Source organism: Ursus arctos, unplaced genomic scaffold, assembly GCF_023065955.2.
Source record: "Ursus arctos isolate Adak ecotype North America unplaced genomic scaffold, UrsArc2.0 scaffold_6, whole genome shotgun sequence".
Taxonomy (NCBI): domain Eukaryota; kingdom Metazoa; phylum Chordata; class Mammalia; order Carnivora; family Ursidae; genus Ursus; species Ursus arctos.
In genome coordinates this window covers 34,019,751-34,039,540 of record NW_026623078.1, presented here as the reverse complement: position 1 = coordinate 34,039,540, position 19,790 = coordinate 34,019,751, and the positions used below count along the sequence as shown (strand labels likewise).

Here is a 19,790-nt window from a genome sequence, read left to right as displayed (position 1 = left end):
GACAGTCTTTGGGGGCGCCTGGGTGGCTCAGTCATTAAGCATCTGCCTTCGGCTCAGGGCATGATCCCGGAGTCCTAGGATCGAGCCCTGCATCAGGCTCCCTGCTCCACTGGGAGCCTGCTTCTTCCTCTCCCACTCCCCCTGCTTGTGTTCCCTCTCTCGCTGGCTGTCTCTCTCTGTCAAATAAATAAATTTTAAAAAAAATCTTTAAAAAAAAATTGACAGTCTTTGGGGTGTCTGGGTGGCTCAGTCGGTTAAATGTCTGCCTTCAGCTTAGGTCATGATCACAGGGTTCCTGGATGAACCCTGCGTGGGGTTCCCTGCTCACTGGGGAGTCAGCTTCTCTCTCTCCTTGTGCCTCTCCTGCTGCCTCTCCCTGTGGCTCGTGCTCCCTCCCTCTCTCTGTCACATAAATTAATAAAATCTTAAAAAAAATTTTGACCATCTTTAAATTTGTACTTGGACTTGGTGAGTCTGACAGATTATTCTCAGTGATTCTATTAGGTATCCACCAATTCATATTCAACATTATTTTTGCAAGTCCTAGCAGGATTAAGTTTTGTGAATGGATAGAGTGTATTAACACCCTGGTTGTTCTTCACTACATTTCAATTACCAGAGAACCTGAGTGTGAAAAATCATGGAGAGGAGTGTTAGAAATGGCATTAAAGATTACTGACTTCTCAGTTTATGCAGTCAGATTCTGCAGTATACGACAGAAAGAACAAAGTAGGATGTACTGCTGCTATGACTGTAATGACCAAAAACCCAATATTTCTACTCTTGGTCTCATCAACATGGCAATGCATTGATTACGATGTAGGTTTCTTGTTGCTTATTTAGGCAAAGGTCAGAATACTTTTTTGTTTCATGCTTGCTTTTAAAAGAAGGTTTGATCAGACGGAATAAAGATAAAAGTAAATAATAAAGAAATGCTTATTAATAGGTTCTCCAACCCAATCAACCAAAGAAAAGGCATACCTTAAAATACTATTGTGAAATGTCTAGGGTGTGTCTATCTATGTTCTTGCAACCTTTCAGTTTTATGTAGCTTTTCAAAAATATGTTTTAAACATGTTGCTTCATCCTTGACATTGTAGCATGTTAATGTCTAATTTGGGTAAAACATGATGCAATCCCCAGCAAGCTCTTTGTTTCTCTCCTCTTGGACAATGCAAATCAAAACAATCTGAGAAGGGTAGTTAAAAGTTTCGCCAATTCTGTTTTACTTATTATGTACCGATATTTTGTAGTTTAGCTTAAATACAACACTCCTAACAGGATAAGTTAAAAAGGATACACTAAAGAGAAACTAAAGAAAAAACCCAACAAAATAAAAGATTTACTATAATACAGGTACATAAATTTGAACTAAAAAACAGACCAAATTTTAATTAGGCTGGATTCAAATGACCCATTGCTGGAGCTTAAAACACACACACACACACACACACACACACACACACACACCTAGCTATAGATGTTTCTAGTTTTCTACACTGTTGTTGTAAGACTTGACTGACATCTGTGATGTACTCTGTAATATCTTTGAAACGATAAAATGTGTTGAGAGACTTGAAATCTGTCAAGACTTGTGTATAATATTTTCCTCCATGAACTAGAAACGAAAAGTGAAATTATTTCCTTGCTCAAATCATGATGAATGGATTCCCTTATATTACTTGCATCTACCATCTGTTGAAGAAGTTTATGATTTTTATACTCAATGCACTTTTTCAAATTATAAATGTTCATGTGTTGTCTCAGACCCCACAATACCACTTCAAGAATTTTTCCATCAAAAGTTAAAGCACCACCAATCCTGGGTCTTGGCACCATCAACAACAACAAAATAAAAATAAACAGAAGTAAAAGCACCAACATATAAAGATGTGTAACTTTGTGTCCATTATCACGTACCTTGAAATCATGAAATAATTTGGAACTTAATATTTATCAATGGGTTTTCATTTAATAAAATTATGGCACATTCTTTGTACATATTAGGCATCTACTAAAGGTGATACGGTAGTGTTTTGTGCTAGATATCATTAATATAATAGGCAATGTACTGAAAATGTTTTGCAACTAAAAAACACTGCAGGTGTGGGTGTGGGTGTATATATATAATATACATATTATATATGTATATATTATATAACATATATAATATACACATACACATATATATATTATTCAGCCTTAAAAAGTAATGCAATTTTGACACATGCTCCAACATGGATAAACTTTGAAAACATTATGCTAAGTGACAGAAACCAGATAAGGATAAATATAAGATAAATAAGGAAAAATATTCTATGATTCCACTATATGAGGTGGCTAGAATAGACAAATCCATAGACACAGAACATAGAACAGAGTCTACCAGAGGCTGAGAGGAGGGGACTATGAGGGGGTAATTCTTCAATGGGTACAAAGTTTCTGTTTGGGATGATGAGAAAGTTCTGAAAATGGATAGTGGTGATAGCTGCTCGACACTGAATGTACTTAATTTCCGTGAATTGTACACTTAAAAATGCTTAAAACAGTTAATTTTATTTCCGGTTTACCACAATAAAAAATAATAAAAATCCACCATAAAATAAAGTATAAATTTACCTTGCATTAGGCATATTATAAAGTTTTCATAAAATTGCCCTTATTTTGGGGCACCTGAGTTACTCAGTCAGTTAAGCATCTGCCTTCAGCACAGGTCATGATCCCAGGGTCCTGGGATCGAGTCCCACATCGGGCTCCCTGCTGAGCGGGGAGCCTGCTTCTCCCTCTCCCTCTGCTGTACCCCCCAACTTGTGGTCTCTCTCTCCCCCCTCTCTCTATAAAATAAATACATAAATTTTTAAAAAATTGCCCTTATTTTAGGAGCGCATACAGTTATTATCATATTTTGGGGAGTGTAAGGAAAGCAAAAGGTCAGGTCGGCCTCTTGAGTTTTCTTTCTCTCCATCTCTGTTTTTTTTCCGGATTAATGTTGTCACACTTCTTTTTGAATACTAGCATCAGCAAATCATGTTAGCTAGTACTGGTCTCTTCAGGTATCTGTTAAGAATTTTTAATACATTTTTATGCTGGCAATTGTTTTATAACCTAGGAGGGATGAACATAACTTGTCATTCTTCCCTTAACTTGGCAAAAGCCAATACATTACTGCAGACAGCATTACCAGAAAGAAATAGTAACTTTGAGGCAGACACACATCCATCCTAAGAAAACTGAGTATGTTTCACAAAGTAGCCCACACCGCTCGACTGCTGGCAGTGTTCTTGTACATATTTGGCACTACGGTACACTAAGTCTAGAACTGTTTCTTTTTTTGTAAAAAATGGTTTTGATTGGAAAACCCTAAATAAGTCACTTGGAATGTGTAAAATTCAGAACTCCTTCTGGGATTCCTTTTCCATGAATCAGGGTTCTTTGAATCACTTTTCTCACTGGCACTTGTTTCCAAATCATCTTAGCTGCCTTTGTACCAGTGATAATGAAGGGCTCTCATTTTAGGTTCTAAAGCAGGGAGAACAATAGAAGGAGAATGTCATTTCAAGTACCAAAAATGTCTGGGCTAATAAAGGACACACATACTGTGAGCACAGAGTACATATTCTTAAACCATTTGCTAAGGAGTGCTTTAGTGGGTCCTTAAACACCTGCAATTGTATGCAAAATGCTATGTGTATTTGTGTGTGTTTGTGTATATACTTGGGAACTGGATGCACAGCCTTTATTGAATTATCAAAGAGGATGGTAAAGTTCAAGAAACATTGGAAAGATTAATTACAAAACAATTTTTAAACTACTCTGATAGCTCTGACCTTGTGTTTTTTATAATGCTTTCCTTCACTCTTAACACTTCAAAGAGCAGCATGGTAACATGGAAAGAATGTCTCCTAAACATTTAGGTGACATCTTTGAGTCTCAGTTTCCTCAATGTAAAATTAGCATAGAGTAGAAGGCTGAAATTTGATACCACAGATGAAAGTACTTGGCAGAGTGCCTTGAAACTGGACAAGTACTCATATATGCAAGGCACCTTCTTCTGCTTATTCTTTTTCAATAGAACGCAAGCATGCTGAAAGCAGATACAGTATTTTTCAAGTTTTGTTTTGGGGGCACCTGGGTGGCTCAGTCGGTTAAGCGGCTTAATATCTAGTCCTGAGGTAGGCTCCCTGCTCAGTGGGGAGTTTGCTTTTCGCTCTCCCTCTGCCCCTCCCCTGTGTTCCTGATCTCTCCCTTTAAGTAAATAAATAAAAGCTTAAAAAAATAAAGTTTTGTTTTGGGGACGTCTGGGTGGCTCAGTCAGTTAAGCGTCTGCCTTCGGCTCAGGTCATGATCTCACCACCCTGGGATCAAGTCCCATATCGGGCTCCTAGCTCAGCGGGGAGCCTGCTTCTCCCCCTTCCCCTGCCTCCTGCTCCCCCTGCCCATGCTCTCTCTCTCTCTAATAAATAAATAAAATCTTAAAAAAAAAAAAGTTTTGTTTTGTTAAGCTTAACATACTTCTAATATGTATGAGCTAATATACATTTAATGGCGTGTAAGCTCACAATAACTTTTGTTGAATATAATTATTTGAATGTGCTTTCACTATATTATTATATAAATATTTTTAAAAACTAAACATTACTTGCACACATTTTGGGAGCTGAACTTGACTAATGGCAAAGAGTAGGTAGAGATATACTCCTTAAATAATAACCAGTTTCTTCCACTAAAATCAAATTGCTGAATCTCTACTATGCAAATACAAAAGGTTCCTGACTTACGGTGGTTCAATGTATGATTTTTCAACTTCATGATCATGCAGAAGAGATACCCATTCAGTAGAAACCACAATTCAATTTTTGAATTTGGATTTTTTCCCAGGCTAGCAAGCAATACAATAATCTCTCATGACGCTGGGCAGTGGCAGTGAGCCACAGGTTTCAGTCAGTCACGCGATCACAAGGGTAAACAACCGAGACATTTAACAACCATTCTGTACCTACACAACGATTCTGCTTTTCGCCTTCAGTATAGTATTCAATAAATTACGTGAGATATTCAACACTATAAAATAGGCTTTGTGTTAGATGATTTTGCCCATCTGCAGGCCAATATAAGTGTTCCGAGCTTGTTTAAGTTAGGCTAGGCTAAGCAATGGTGTTTTGTAGGTTATGTGTATTAAATGCATTTGACTTAATGGTATTTTAAACTTATGATGTGTCTATTGGGATGTAAGCCCATTGTTAGTCAAGGAAGAACTGTAGGTAGCTAGGCACTGTAGTATGAGTTGCAGGTAATAAAAGGCTGTCAGTCGCAAAGTGTGCTCTCCAAAGTTATTTTAGGAGAACAAGGCATTGGTTCACACTAAAGAAAAGGCCAAGATAGAAAGTGCAATAGGAATTCAGACAAGGGAGAAAACTCATCTGATATGAGGATGGTGGGTATGGGGAAACTTCATGGAAGAGGCAGTGTCTTACGTGAGCAAGGTTTTAGCATATACAGGGTGAGTGAAAGGAACAGATGAAGACATATAGGCATAACATCATGGGGCACAAACCAGAAATAAAGACCACTTGGTTTAGGCTGATCATAGGGTAGCTTAAGGGGATTAGTGAGAAACTAGATAAAGAGATATCTCAGTGCCTGATGCATATTACTTATTAATAATACTTTTAAACATGAATATTTAATTAAAAAAGAACATGGATGAGAACTTAAAAACATAATGAAAAAGGTGAAATATTACATAAATTTGGCAGTTAGGAGGCCACTGATAACTTTCAAAATAGGACTTTTTCTACTTATTCTCAATGCAAACACTGGGTGAATAGAAACACACTTTTTTAGCTTTATTATTTCTACTTTTTTTTTCTTTTCCATGTTTCAAAATCTCAAAATATGTCTATTTCAGTTGTAACTAATGGCAGTAAGACAGCACCAGAAAATGCCTTTTGTGATGAGAGGTCAACTTTGACGCCTCAATTTGTATTAAGTTACTGGTAACACTGACCACCCACCATACTAAATGTTTTTTTTACGTGATTAGAAAGCAGTAGATTGACTTTATTCTATCTTGTCAAACCTACAAAAATGCCTGCAGTTCATTTAGCATCGAATAGTGCACACCCCCTTTTTTTCATTCCTCCTGCATCTCTTCAACACCAGGCAATTAATTTTTCTTTTCCCTGGGAAACATTTAAAGAAAAGGAAATAAAGTCATAAATCAATTTCAGTCATGAAGTCATACATGTATCTCTTCTTAGGGCTATGAATTTAGACATCTTTCTCACAAAAGTTGTTTTATTTAAACATAACAAAGTCCAAATTCAGAAATCCTTTAAATTTATTTATCTTCCTCAGTTGCACTGAAATGAAAAATTAAATTTTCTAACTTATTTTCTCTCAAGCCAAAAAGGCTTCTCAAATGCAAGTCCATAACTTAGTGAATTCATCTCACCTATAAAATCAATGGCAGGTATGATGCCAGCTTAGGGAGTACTAGGTCCCCTAATTCTGTCCCATTTCTTTTCAAAGAATTCAGTTTCTTCAGAAACCAAGTAATGGACACTTGCAATTTCTAACTATTATTAGGATATTCTCATGCACTAATAGTCAACATGAAGAAACCTCAAATTACAGAAATTTTTATTGTACTTATCATCTGTATTACACAATTACTTAAGATAATCTGTACTACATAATTTCTTAAAAATGAATTATTATATTAACATTTATTATCACTTATTATTCAGAATAATAATTTATATGGTTAAATATTTTAAGATTTAGTAAAGAAAAGTGATAGAATAAAGGGTTTTGTTGTTCTTGCTCTTTGTTCCCTTTTCTATTTGGTGTGCCTGATTCAAAATTATAGAATCTTGAAATTTTAGTATTTCAGACCCAAACCACACTCAACACATAATAACAACATGCCAAAAAAAATCGGTGCTGAGTTTTTTTCATGATCCAGGGAAGAGTTCCTGGAGTAGGCCACTTGGAGTGGGATTTGCCTACCCCCTCCATTCCCTCTGCCTCATATACTAAAGGTAGAGACAAAGAAACCAACTCGAATCCTTCTAAAGTGTGTTTTATAAAAAGAATTTGTATTCAGAAAAGCAATAATGGCATATAATAAAATTAACATGATATTTCAAAACTAATATCTTTGTCTAAAAGCAATATTTAAAAAGGAAGGTAAGCAGAGATAAATTTTTAGCTATAAACCTTGCCTCTTTCATTGATCTCCTCTTTTAATCTGCTAAAATAAAATTACATGGCTATTGAGTCAGACTGTCTAATTTCAAATTTAAAGATAACAGATCCCCTGTAAAATAGAGTATTGGCACACAGACACCCGAGTCTGGCTTATTGCAAATGTTCTCTGCTGGTGAAGTGGCACATTTGCAATCCCCATCACAGCCATCTTACCCATTTTAAAGCATATTATTCAAATGTACATCCCTAGGTGGCAACAAGAATAAGACACTTGAGCTCAGTAGCAAGAGGTTTGTGGGGAGATCCTAGAACAAGTGGTCAGAACCCCTAAATGGCAAGACTGACTTAAAGAAGCTCAAATAACCTGAGGCTTAGATTGGCCAGCTCCAGTGGCTTTCTGAATGCCTGTGGGGAAAGCCTCTGTGGAAACTCTTCTGAGGTTATTGGGGAATCCTAGAACAAACACACTGCTTGCTTTTTGGGGAGGACCTACCCCAAACCCTACCAAGGTAGGTGTCTCACAACCCAGCGGGACTAAAAACGCTTCAAGAAAAACTGGATAGACACATTCACATTTGTACTTCCATCTGTGCCTATGCACAGGGAGCAAAATAGAAGTATGGTCCTCTTTCTGATACCCCAACAGATTCTGCTGTCCTCGAAATCCTCTTGTAGCCGCAGTGACTACGGCGAAGGGAGTTATCGGGAACCATGTTGGTACTAGGTTAAAAGAGGGATTTTTCGTGCCATGTATTTGGGGAAAAGACACAGGTAATAGTATACAGAGAGAATACTAAAACTGGTGTAGGGCAATGCCCTTTGTAGGTCCTTGACAAAATCGGTCATGGAACAGAGGTTGTGGATAGAAGCTGACAAGAGCTGGCCTCGGAATGGACCTGGCATCCCAGGAAAATCAATGAAGTAGTTGACAGAGAAGATGATAAACGAAGGGAGAAGGTGGAAACAAGTGCTGCTTAACCCAAGCTGAACTCCAGGAGATGAGAGAAGTTTCTCTTCTAATCTGAGACTCTTTCTAAAGGTTCACTATTGAAGTAGGTATTTGACATTGAAATGGGCACAGACTCATTCTGATAACTAGGAAGGGAGAGGATAGAGGAAGGTAGCAAAGATTTCTGATTACTTCCCCAAGCTGCCTCCAAGGACCTGCTGCTCCCAAACCACAAAATAACCAAGCGAAGGTTGAAGTAGAAGAATGAAAGTGCAACTCCAATTATTTCACATTTTGAACCTTCTTCAATGTCTAAGCGAGTCTGGCATTGAAACGGACGGCTATCTTGAAGAGTATAGAGGCTGACCGCCTTCTTTGTTTGCCCAGTAACACCGCTCCTCCAATCTCAAGCACTTGGCTGATTAACATTTCAATTCCAGTTGTTGCCCCTTTTCCCAGTGCAGAATGCACCAAGGATATTTCCCTTCGCTGGGTATTGCAAACCCCATTATTATCCGAGCGGAAAGAACTAAGCGGCGTGTCGGAGGCTAATAATAGCCGAGCGGCTTACCTTCTCGGGATGGAGTCAGCGCGAGTCCCCGCTGCCCCAAGGCCGCAGTGCCTCCGCGCCGGGCCGAGTCCGTGGTCAGCTCCGCCGGCCCCCACCCCACCTGCCGGCTGCAGCAGCTGCTCCCGCCGCCGCGCTCCGGCTGCATGAAGTCATCCCCCGCCCCGGGCCGGATCACCACATTCTGTGCCAGTCGCGGGGGGAGAGGGACCTCTCCCGGCAGCGGGGAAGGGCTCCCGGAAACTGTGCCCGACGACCGCTACCCCTCCGGGTTTTAGGTTTCTTTTCTATTAATGCTTTTACGCAGGAAGCATTGCCGTATTGTGGACCGAGAGAAAAGGGCAGAGAAACTTTCTCTGCATAGCGCCTTTCCTCCGAGAGCTCCCCTGTCACGCCTGCTGCATGGACAGCTCCATTCGACTGTGTGGGTTTCCCACCCTCTTCATTTTCCTTATCAGTATTGTTCATTTCGTTAAATTTGAGACTGGGATTGTCTTTTTAAGATAAACATTCAAACACTCCGGAAATGTTTTAAATCGGCAGTCGATCTTTGTAAGTCCCTTGTAGCACGCCTCGCTTTCCCCCAACGCACACACACCAGTACGCACATGCACACACACAGCCAAACCGCTCGCAAGCATGAAAGCTGGGACCTCTCACCCTCTTGCCTACGTAATAGAACGGGAAACTCCCAAAGGAGTGGAGAAGTAGGACCGACCAAAGAAAGCACTCGAGGAAACAGAGAGGGCTGGCCCCGGGATTTTGTTGCTGTTTAGTGGTGCATTTAGTGGACAGATGTTGCCTCTAACACCTCCCCCCCCCCCCCACCCCTCAATTGGGCTGGCTGCTCTGGTGACAGCTATAACATTTGGAAGCCAAGAAACAGAATCTGCATTAACAGATGGCTGTATCTCCCCCCCCCCCAAGGATTTATCAGAATTCGCCTTAGGAATAATGTAAGCAAATACACATATAAGCCCCTTCTTAACCTCTTTAAATTGGCACCAGCTATTAACCTCTCTCTCTTTCTCTCTCTCATTCTGTCTCCTCCTTTCTCTCTCTCTCCCTCCCTTCCTTTCTTTCTCTCTGTCGACCAGCTCAGCAGTTTGGGGATTCAAGGGAAGAAAGGGCCAAGGATTTGCTGTCTTTATGATAGAGCCAGTGCCTCTTTCTCCCATTGGTAAGCCATTTCCAAGTAGAGAGGTTCTTTGACAGTAGAGCTCAGTGTGAGTGGAGTTTCCTCATTTAACTTACTTTTGGAATTCCCCTCACTAGGTCCAAGCCAGCTTTATCTTGTGGATTTGAACAGCAGCATAAGCAGTGCATTGCGCAAGGCCAGGGAAGCACATTTGATCCATGAAGAGTTCCCATCTCCCGTTTAGCAGTTCCAAAATTGGGAGGTGGTGTAGCAAGCAGAATTCCAACAAAAATCATTAAGAATTCTTGGCCCTAGAATGAATGTTTTTTGGAAGCTGCAGCAACCTAATTCATGCCTCTGAGCCTCAATTTCGTAAAATTAAGCCATTAATATCACCATTGACTGGGAGGTTCCTAATCTGTATCAAAGGGTATATAGAATCTGGATAGGAGTATTCCATCTTTGGTTTTACTAACCTATAACTGAAATTTAGCAGTTAGCCTTTCCTTTAAATGTAAATGCAGGCAATGAACTAGAATAATATTGGGAGTACCTTGACTTTGTCACCAACAGAAGTCACAGATAATGTCCTATTTCAGTTTTTATAGATATCTCAAAATCACCACTCTGATGTTACAATTAAATCATCCTCACCTTTTTTTGTTTTATTTAATAGATTATATATATTCTTAGAGTGGTTTTAGATATACAGAAAAATTAAGGAGATAGTATAGAGTTCCTAATATTCCACTCCCAGTTTCCTCTGTTATTAACATCTTATATTAGTATAGTACCTTTGTTACAATTAATGAACCAATAATGCTATGTTACTATTACCCAAAGTCTGTACAATTACCTTGGGTTTTACCTAACGTCTTCAATTCTTTTCCAGGCTCTCATCCAGGACACCACCTTACCTATAGTTGTCATGTCCCCTTAGGCTCCTCTGAGCTGTGATAGTTTCTCAGATTTTTCTTGTTTTTGATGACCTTGACAGTTTTGAGGAGTAGTGGCCAAGTATTTTGTAGCATGCCTCACTATTATAATCTGTCTGATGCTTTTCTCATGATGAGCCTGGGGTTATAGTTTATTGGGAGGACGACCACAAGATAAAGTGCCATTGTCATAACATCACATCAGGAGTATATACTATTAATATGATTTTCAACTGTTGATGTTGACCTTGATCACCTGACTGAGGTAGTATCTCCACTGTGAAGTTATTCCTCCATCCTTTCCATACTGCTGTACTTGTTGGAAGGAAGTCATTATGTGAAGCTCATGCCTAAAGAGTGGAGAGTTATGCTCCACCTTCTTGAGGACAGAGTATGCACATAAAGTAATTGGAATTCTGCACAAGAGATTGTCTTTTCTGCCCTAAATATTAATTTATGCGATTATTTATTTATAGCAGTATAGACTCATGCACAATTGCCTCATACTTTGAGTCATAATCCAATACCACTTTATTTTTGTTGTTCAAGTTGTTCCAGCTTTAGCCACTGGGAATTCCTTTTGCTGACTTCTTTGCTCCTTTGACATACTCCTTTTGATGCGTGTGGGTGTGTGTTATTACTTTGTTACTTTCTGGCATTATAAGGTGCTCCAGGCCCATTTTATATTTGCCTACCTCAGTCCTAGAATCAACCATTTCTCCAAGAAGCCCTGATTCTTTTTTTGGAGGATGATAATAGCAAGATCTGGATTTTAGGTGTGCGGTTGCTAAGGGGATATCATTTATTTAGGCTCTCTGAGACAGCAAAGAAATATATATTCCCATGTATGTGTACATATCTATAAATATTTCTATATGTAACTATCAGTACTTATATTGAGCTAAATATGAGTTCATACGAATGTCTTCAAGTCTAATCCATTAACACAAAGATCGTCTTAGCTTCCTCCCCTTGCTTATCCATAAATTCCTACAATAATAGTAAAAAATGTGGCTCCAACAATCTTTCATCCATTTACTTAATTGTTGCATTCCAGTGCACATGTATAGCAATATAATATTGTTAACCCATTAGCTCAATATCACTATTTTTAAGTATAGTAGTTAACAACCACTGTTACATCTTATTTAGTTAATTTAAATGCCTGTACTTGTCTATATCACAAATTTTGTTTCTTAAATATTTTAATAATTGCATTTAAAAATTGGCAATTAGTTTACTTTGAAATTATATATATTTTATCAATTTAAAAGTTATTTTTTCCTTCCTCTTTTTTTTAAAGATGCATTTATTCATTTTGGAGGAAGAGAGAGAGAGCACAGGGAGGGGCAGAGGGAGAGGGAGAGAATCCCAAGCAGACTCCCCACTGAGCACCGAGCCCCTACTCAGGGCTTCAGCCCAGGACCCTGAGATCACCACCAGAACTGAAATCAAGAGTTGGATGGCTCAACCTGAGCCACCCAGCTCCCCAAAATGTTATTTTAAGAAGAGTTAAAGAAATCGCTCCAGATTGTTAAAGGGAACCATGATAAAAAGAAGATTAGGATCCCAACCACAGATTTTTTTTGAGGATATTCTGAAATGACATGAATTGCCTAGTGCAGGCATTAGAGGGAGCCCATGCTTGGTAAGTGCCACCCTTAGCTTCTTGAGCAGGTTTCCATCTTCTTTTAAAGTTCTAATACCTTGGAAGAGAGAATATGCTAAATCTTGTGGTTAATAATTTATAATTTATGGGGCCTGGATGGCTCAGTCAGTGAAGTTTCTGACTTTGGCTCAGGTCATGATCTCAGGGTCCTGGGATTGAGTCCCGTGTGGGGCTCCACACTCAGCACAGAGTCTGCTTGTCTCACTGCCCCTCCTCCCACTTGTGCACCTGCTCGTTCTCTTTCCCTCTCAAATAAATAAATAAAATCTTTAAAAAATAATTTATAATTTTGTTACAGGATTTGCTAGGTATCAGATGCTAGAGGGAAAAGTCTGTATAATGTTAAGGAGAAGGAGGATGGGAAGGTGAAGGGAACCAGAAAACTGAAAGGACTCTGAAGTTCAGGGGTTTTGTAGTTGAACAGATCTGGGCTTGGATCCTTTCATTCACACTCTGATTATGTCTCATTTTTTAAATAAGAAGAGCAATGCCTATTACATAGGTTTGTCCTTAAGAGTAAAAATAGACGTTTGGTCTTTTCTTTTAATTTGTCTGAAGCAGTGGAGATTAAGTGTGGTGACTTGGAACAGTCCTAGAACAGTCTGTTGTCCTTCCTGGTATAGTTTCCATTCTGTGACGCCAGACTCACTGGAGGTATAGACAGTGTCTCATGATAATTTAGGCTCCTTCATCCATCAAAGTACTCTTGTCAGTTGCTTTTTACTCATGGTAGAGAATCAGTATTGATGGTGCTAGGGAAAAGACAAAAATTAAAGATGTAAAATGGCAGGAATTAACTGTTCAGATACTATACCATGGCAAGAGGCATAAGGGAACTAGAAAGAAAAGGAATAATAAATGAGAAATGTTTTATGTCAACACATAAGAGTTTGAATCTGTCTTCTTGGAACTTGACATACAGTATGCCAGATAACTTCATTATTGGAGGCTAGAGCAAGGTGAAACTTTTTTTTTTTTTTTTTTTTTTTTTAACTCTATGACTGTTCATTGCATGGCTTCTTAAAAAAATAATCTTTTGCTCTGCGGTCTGCAGTTCTTCTTTTCTCATATCCTGGAGTTAGAGATCAAATGGCCTAATGATATTGTAAGTCTCAGCAAGGGACAATGGGAAACCAGAGCCAGAGGCCCTGTGTGCCTGAAGCTGTCAGCAGTGGAACCAGTCCTTTGGGTTAGGGAGTCCTTCCAGAAGGGGCTCATTTAAATGCAAATACACTGTCAAGGAGTGGTAACCGAGTATAGAGTATCTCATTAGCAGCCATTAACAATTTAGCAGAGATTAGCTTCTCAGATTTATTATGGAGAGGAGTTGTCAGGGTGATTTGGCTCCAGCGTCTGTCACCCACTGACTTGCCAGGTCTCCTGCTCTCATCACTCCATAGGAGTCTGCTTAAAACTGGGAATTTGGTTTACTAGGAAAGAATTGGGCACTTAGGAGATGGTCAATATTATTTTACATAATTTTGATTTATTAGAACAGGTAGGAGGAGAATTTTTATAGTAATAGTACGTGTGTGTGTGTGTGTGTGCGTGCGTGCGTGTGTGTGTGTGTGTGTGTTTGGTGGCTGCTCTGCTTGGGCTGACTAATGATGCTCCACAGAAATCTTAAAATTTTATGCCAAATACCTCTTTCAATGAAGTCAGAAAAATATATCATATAAAACATGTACAAATGCAATTCAGGGGTAGCAAAGCTATAGTTATAGTAAAAGTTGCATTCAAATAATTATAGATAATGTAAGATTTCCTGCATTAATATGAAAGCACTGATACAAGAGTACAAGATATCATTCATATGAAGATTGATATTAGGTAATGAATAGCATCAGCAGATATAACTGAAAGAAGGGAAGTGACTACAAACAGAACAGAAACTGTTTCTCTAGACATTGCTACAAATTCACCTTGTTTTTACTGGTAAGGAGTTGACATATACCAGACCAATATAATACAGGGAGTATTCTGTAATTGGAACTCTATATTTAATTGTGAAATGTGTATTACCTTAAGTGAAATGCTTAGTAAACAGCATATGATACATTCAACAATGTGAAGTAAGTCTCAATAAACATTTTTTTTTAATCATTATTATGAAGTTGTGTAGTAAAACAATCTACTTAGGTAATACTCTTTAAATTTTTTTTTAACTTCAAGTCTTTTAAAGAATCTGACCAAACCAATAAATCCCTTCTGAAGAAAATACTCTTTAATGAAAACTTTTCTGTTGTAATGGACTATTAGATAGTATTTATAAAGAATTATGTTTCTATAATTCTTCATTTTTTCATGAAAAAGGAATATTCAGTTCCTCAAATCCAGTTTAGGCTAATAAAAAAAGGAAATTTAAATTTGATTTAAACATAAGTGAATTGTGTTTGGTCAGCAGGACGTTGATATTTATTCAGCAGATATTGATGGAGTGTTCACTATGTGCTGTTGTTCTAAAAACTGGACTTACAGAAGTGAACAAATGAATCTCTTCCTTATGGATCTTATATTCCAGTGGAAGAAGACCATAAGTAGATAAATATACCTTTTTAGTTTCGGGAAGAGCCATGAAGGAGCAGCGTAATGATGCAAGGGTAGGGGCAATATATAGGGTGGTACATTGACATTTGAGCAAAGATTTGGAAGAAGTGTAGGAATAAGCCATATGAGTACAGTTGATCTTTGAACAACAGGGGTTTGAGCTGCATGTGAATTTGTTTTATAGTACAGTATTGCAAATGTATTTTCTCATGATTTTCTTAATTAATTTTCTTAAGATTTTCTCTAGCTTACTTTGTAAGAATAAAATATATAATACATATGACATACAAAATATGTGTTAATTGACTGTTTATGTTATCAATAAGGCTTCCAGTAAATAGTAAGCTATTAGTAGTTAAGTTTTAGGGGGGTCAAAAGCTACACATGGATTTTTGAATGCACAGTGTGTTGGCATGCCCAACCCCCGCATTGTTCAAGGGTCAAACTGTACATTGAAAAAGAGGTTTGGCATATGTAGGTAGGTGGGCTTATACTTTATGTGTTCCAGATGAGAAGGCTAGTTTGTTTGTAGTGAATTGCTCAATGGGGAAAACCGTTAGAAGATGAAGTTAGAAAGGTAGGTGAGTGAAAAATCATTTAGAACCTTTTGGACAGTGGTCAAGAGAGACCTTTAAGGGATTAGAAGTTTGTTTTGGGACATGCTAAATTTGTGATGCCTATCAGATCTTAGCGGACTGAACATGGGACACTCCATTATCTAGAAGATTCAGTAAAGTCAGTTTTCTGGTAAGTACTAAGAGTTCACATAGGGTTAGTGATTATGAATTAAATGAGACCAATTAGCCATTGTCATTTTTGTCCAGCCATATTTAGCTGCTTGGCATTGGTGCTAAATTGGCATACATTTCTATTTGCGAGGGTTGACATTTTGGACAGCTAATACAACTGAGAGTGTGGGCCAAGGGACTTCAGAGGCTATAGGAAGAAGTGATTCTAGTGATGGAGCATGGACTCTTAACTGGGGTAAGTAGGGAACTGAGGAATTAGACCTCGAGCACTACACTTGATTTTAACTGTATATTGGATCGCAAGAGCTGAAAATCCTGACTGATAGTGGTATGTTAAGAGCAAACACAGCTAGAGCCCCCATGGTTCACTCTGTCACACAGGAATACACAGTGTGTGCTTCAGCTTAATTCCTGAGTGTAATTTCTTGGCCCTTAAATCAATGACATCATTTAAAGTGAGGTATGTATTTTTGATAAGTCTTTCAGAATTTATTTCACAAAACTTTTTTAATCTTAAAATTGTTGTATAGAAGTAAGTATAACAGAGCTTGCAGGGGTTTCAAATGTTTTCCAAGTTACTCCTGGCTCTGATGTACTTCTTCTAATATCAGAAATAGGAATAAAAAGTAGGTATTAAACATTTTATCTTCAAAGAGATATGTATTCCTGTATGTACTTCTTTTAACATCAGAAATAAGAATAAAAAGTAGGTATTAAACATTTTATCTTCAAAGAGATATGTAACCCTGTTTTGTTTTTTTTCCCCTAATCTGGGCTAGATCTCATTACTGACTTCACTTCCATTTATTTTTCCTCCAATGTAAGCAGTTTATTACTGCTTGTATTCCCCTCCCTGTGTCTATGAGGCATGTTTGCCCCCTTGTGGATGATTCTGTAACTGTCACCAGGAATTTTTCTTGTTTTTGGGGCGGGGAGCGGAGACTGAAAGTGCAAATATTGTGGTCGATGGGAATTATTTTTAAGGAAATGTCAAGTGATTGACCAAAAAGAATGAAACCACTATATATTTAATCCTCCTCTATTAGTTTCAAAATTTAGGATTATGTTAAAGGCCACACTTGGGGTGCCTGGGTGGCTCAGTCAGTTAAGCGTCTGACTCTTGGTTTCAGCTCAGATCATGATCTCAGGGTCCTGGGATGGAGCCCCACAAGGAGCCTCTAGCGGGCTCTGAGCTCAGCGGGGAGTCTACTAGAGATTCTCTCTCTCCCTCTCCCTCTACCCCTCCACCCTGCTGGCACGTGTGTGCACGTGCGTGCACACGAGATTTCTCTCTCTCAAATAAGTAAATAAATCTTTAAATTAAAAAAAAAAAAGGACTACACTCAACTGAATCTGTAAGATGATAGTCAAAGAAGTTAAAATTTTGACATTCTTTTTACATATGAGAAAACAGAAGTATTGAAGAAAGCTAGTCTCACCCTTATTTAAATATTAAAATCCTTAATGTTTGTAACTTAACTGAGAAAGATGCGATGGCTTTTCTTAAATTAAAGATTATGTAAATATAAGCAAAGGAAAGCCTGACATTGATTAATCTTCACTTATTACATATGAAATTATGCAAGTTATGAGAAAGTCCGTTCTCAAGACTGCATGCACATCAATGAGTCTAACTTTCCTTAAGAGTTCTCAGGAACATACTAGAAAAAGTAACTTCAATGTACTTAACTAAGCATTTATAATATAACTCCTAGAGAGCAAAGAGTATCCTCTAACAAACATTGCTCCTTTTATTGATTATTTCATTCATAAAACAAACATAAACAAACGAAAAAACTTGAAAATTTACTACGTGCTGGGCACTGTTTTAGGTTCTCGGACTAAGACCTAGTTTCTTTCCTTAAAAGAGCTGCAATCTGATGTAGAGACAAAAATTGCACCAAGTGTTATAAATTTCACTGCAGAAGTTTTGTGCATGGTTTAAATGCAAGCAACATATTTTAAGTTCATTCTAAAGGAGTAGTTCATAGTAGATTCATAGAAGAGAGAGCCTCAGTTGTCTTGGGAGGTTTGTAAACATATGAAGAGTGGGAGCTGGGGGCTAGGGGGCAAAGGCAGTCTAGTGTTAGTAAATATATATGGGTATGATCTTGTGGCTTATTTACCCATGCTTACCGGCCTAATAAGGATACCTGCAAGTAACTTCATCATCATTATCATCATCATCATCATGTTAAGAGTTAATGAATATTTATTGTCGGGTAGTCAAACAAACTTTATATGTAACATCTACATAGAGCTGGTTTTCTACCATCCATCTATGTGTTCAATATTGTTATTATCATTTTACACAAAAATGAAGGCTTAGAGAAGTAATTTGCTCAAATCTAAGCGTGTGCACTTTCAACTGCATTCGCTGAAACTCTGTGCTTAACTGGCTAAGCATGATTTGCTCATAATTAAAATCTCAAATATTGGTTGGTAAGTACAATAATCTCATAAAAGGGGAGCCTGGGTGGCTCAGTGGGTTAAGCATCTGCCTTCAGCTCAGGTCAAGATTTCAGGGTCTGGGATGGAGCCTTGCATTGGGCCTCCTGCTGAGCGGGGAATCTGCTTCTCCTTCTACCCCTCCCCCTGCTTGTGCTCTCTCTCTCTGTTCTGAGTAAATAAATAAAATATTCAAAAAATAATCTCATAAAAGGTAAAGTGAAGTAATATATTTTAATGTTTATGGGGCAGTTTGGTGAATGCACTTAAGTGCCAAAAATGCATAATGAAAGCGAGAAGTACACAAAAAATAGATCATAAAAATTTGTATATGTATGTCTATTGGGAATAAATAATTCTTTTCAATGTTTAAGTTCTTACATAACAGGATTCCACATTCATGCCCTTGTTAAGCAGCATCAGATGCAGCATTCAGATGTGCATAGATGCACGAAAAGATAATTCACATTGCCTACATGTTATAGATAAGTACCTATTATAATAGTTCTCTAAAAATGAAATAATTTGGAATTTCTCATTGTACTTATCAATTGGTATATATGAATCATGTTAGGTGAAGAATTATTGATTGGAAATTTTATGTGTGAATTTTTACATGTAACAGTAAACACTTTCAGCCTTGAAATACCACGTTCAACAAATGGGTTATTACATTGGAGAAAGTGATCAATGCAGTCAAGTGTCTGGAATCTAAACACTGTGAGAAGTAACTGAAGGACTAGAAATATGAGATGAGACAAGACCAGGAGGCAAAGGTGATGGCTCTAATCTACTATTGAAAAGGATTAGGTTTTCCCACGCTGAAGATTTTAGATCCATTAGCCAGGTTTAGGTTGATAAAAAGATTATTTAACAGGTAGAACCTTTCAACAGTGAAAGAGCCTGCATTTTAAAATAATGAACTTCCTGTCACCAAAGTATTTTCACAGAGATTGAAGCCAAAAATTTGGAAAAGGAAGAGTTTTTACAATGAGAAAATTCTTTGATTCTACGGTTCGCCAACTCCTCAAATAGTCCACACATTGTGACACTTAAGTGTTATGATGTCTTTAAGTGGCCATTCAAAGTTGATTGTTTCCTGTGCCACACCTTATGAATGTTAGCCTTCATTCTGTGTAAATTTTATCTTCCTCACTGAATTAACATTATCCCTAAACAAGAAGATATCTTTCATAAGGAAATGTAAAAGAAGAAATGTCCAAATTAAGTTTTTACAAAATTCTGTTATCAAATTTAATTTATTAAAAAACTTAAAATATAGCAGCATGAGTTTCCATGTGCCCTTTACCCACCATCCCTAAATGTTAAGTTTATGTTATCACAGCACAATTATTGAAACCAGAAAGTTTACGTTGACACAATACTATCAACTAATTTTTAGACTAATATTCAAATATTGTCTCTTGTCCTGTGGTCATGTTCAAATCCAGGATTCCTTATTGCATTTATTTGCCATATCTTCTCATTCTTCTTCAATCTAAAATAGTTCCTGTGTTTATCTTTATGATCTTGAACTAATGGAGAATCCTAGCCAGTTATTTTGTAGAATATTTC

The 19,790-nt window shown here is 37.8% G+C and overlaps 1 protein-coding gene and 1 long non-coding RNA gene across 4 annotated transcripts in view; one reads left to right on the top strand and one right to left on the bottom strand.

The window, feature by feature from the left end:
- Positions 1-9,105, bottom strand: part of PKIA (cAMP-dependent protein kinase inhibitor alpha) — a 90,066-nt gene extending 80,961 nt beyond the window's left edge. The window contains exon 1 of one of the 3 annotated variants that reach the window (XM_057308127.1): positions 8,733-9,105. In XM_057308127.1, coding sequence (XP_057164110.1) covers positions 8,733-8,877 — 145 coding nt within the window. In that variant the 5' untranslated portion in view covers positions 8,878-9,105. The remainder of the gene's footprint in view (positions 1-8,732) is intronic. The other 2 variants (XM_026495852.4, XM_026495850.4) reach the window with 2 other exon arrangements.
- Positions 1-19,790, top strand: part of LOC113253026 (uncharacterized) — a 257,794-nt gene that overhangs the window by 126,478 nt on the left and 111,526 nt on the right. The window lies entirely within an intron of this gene.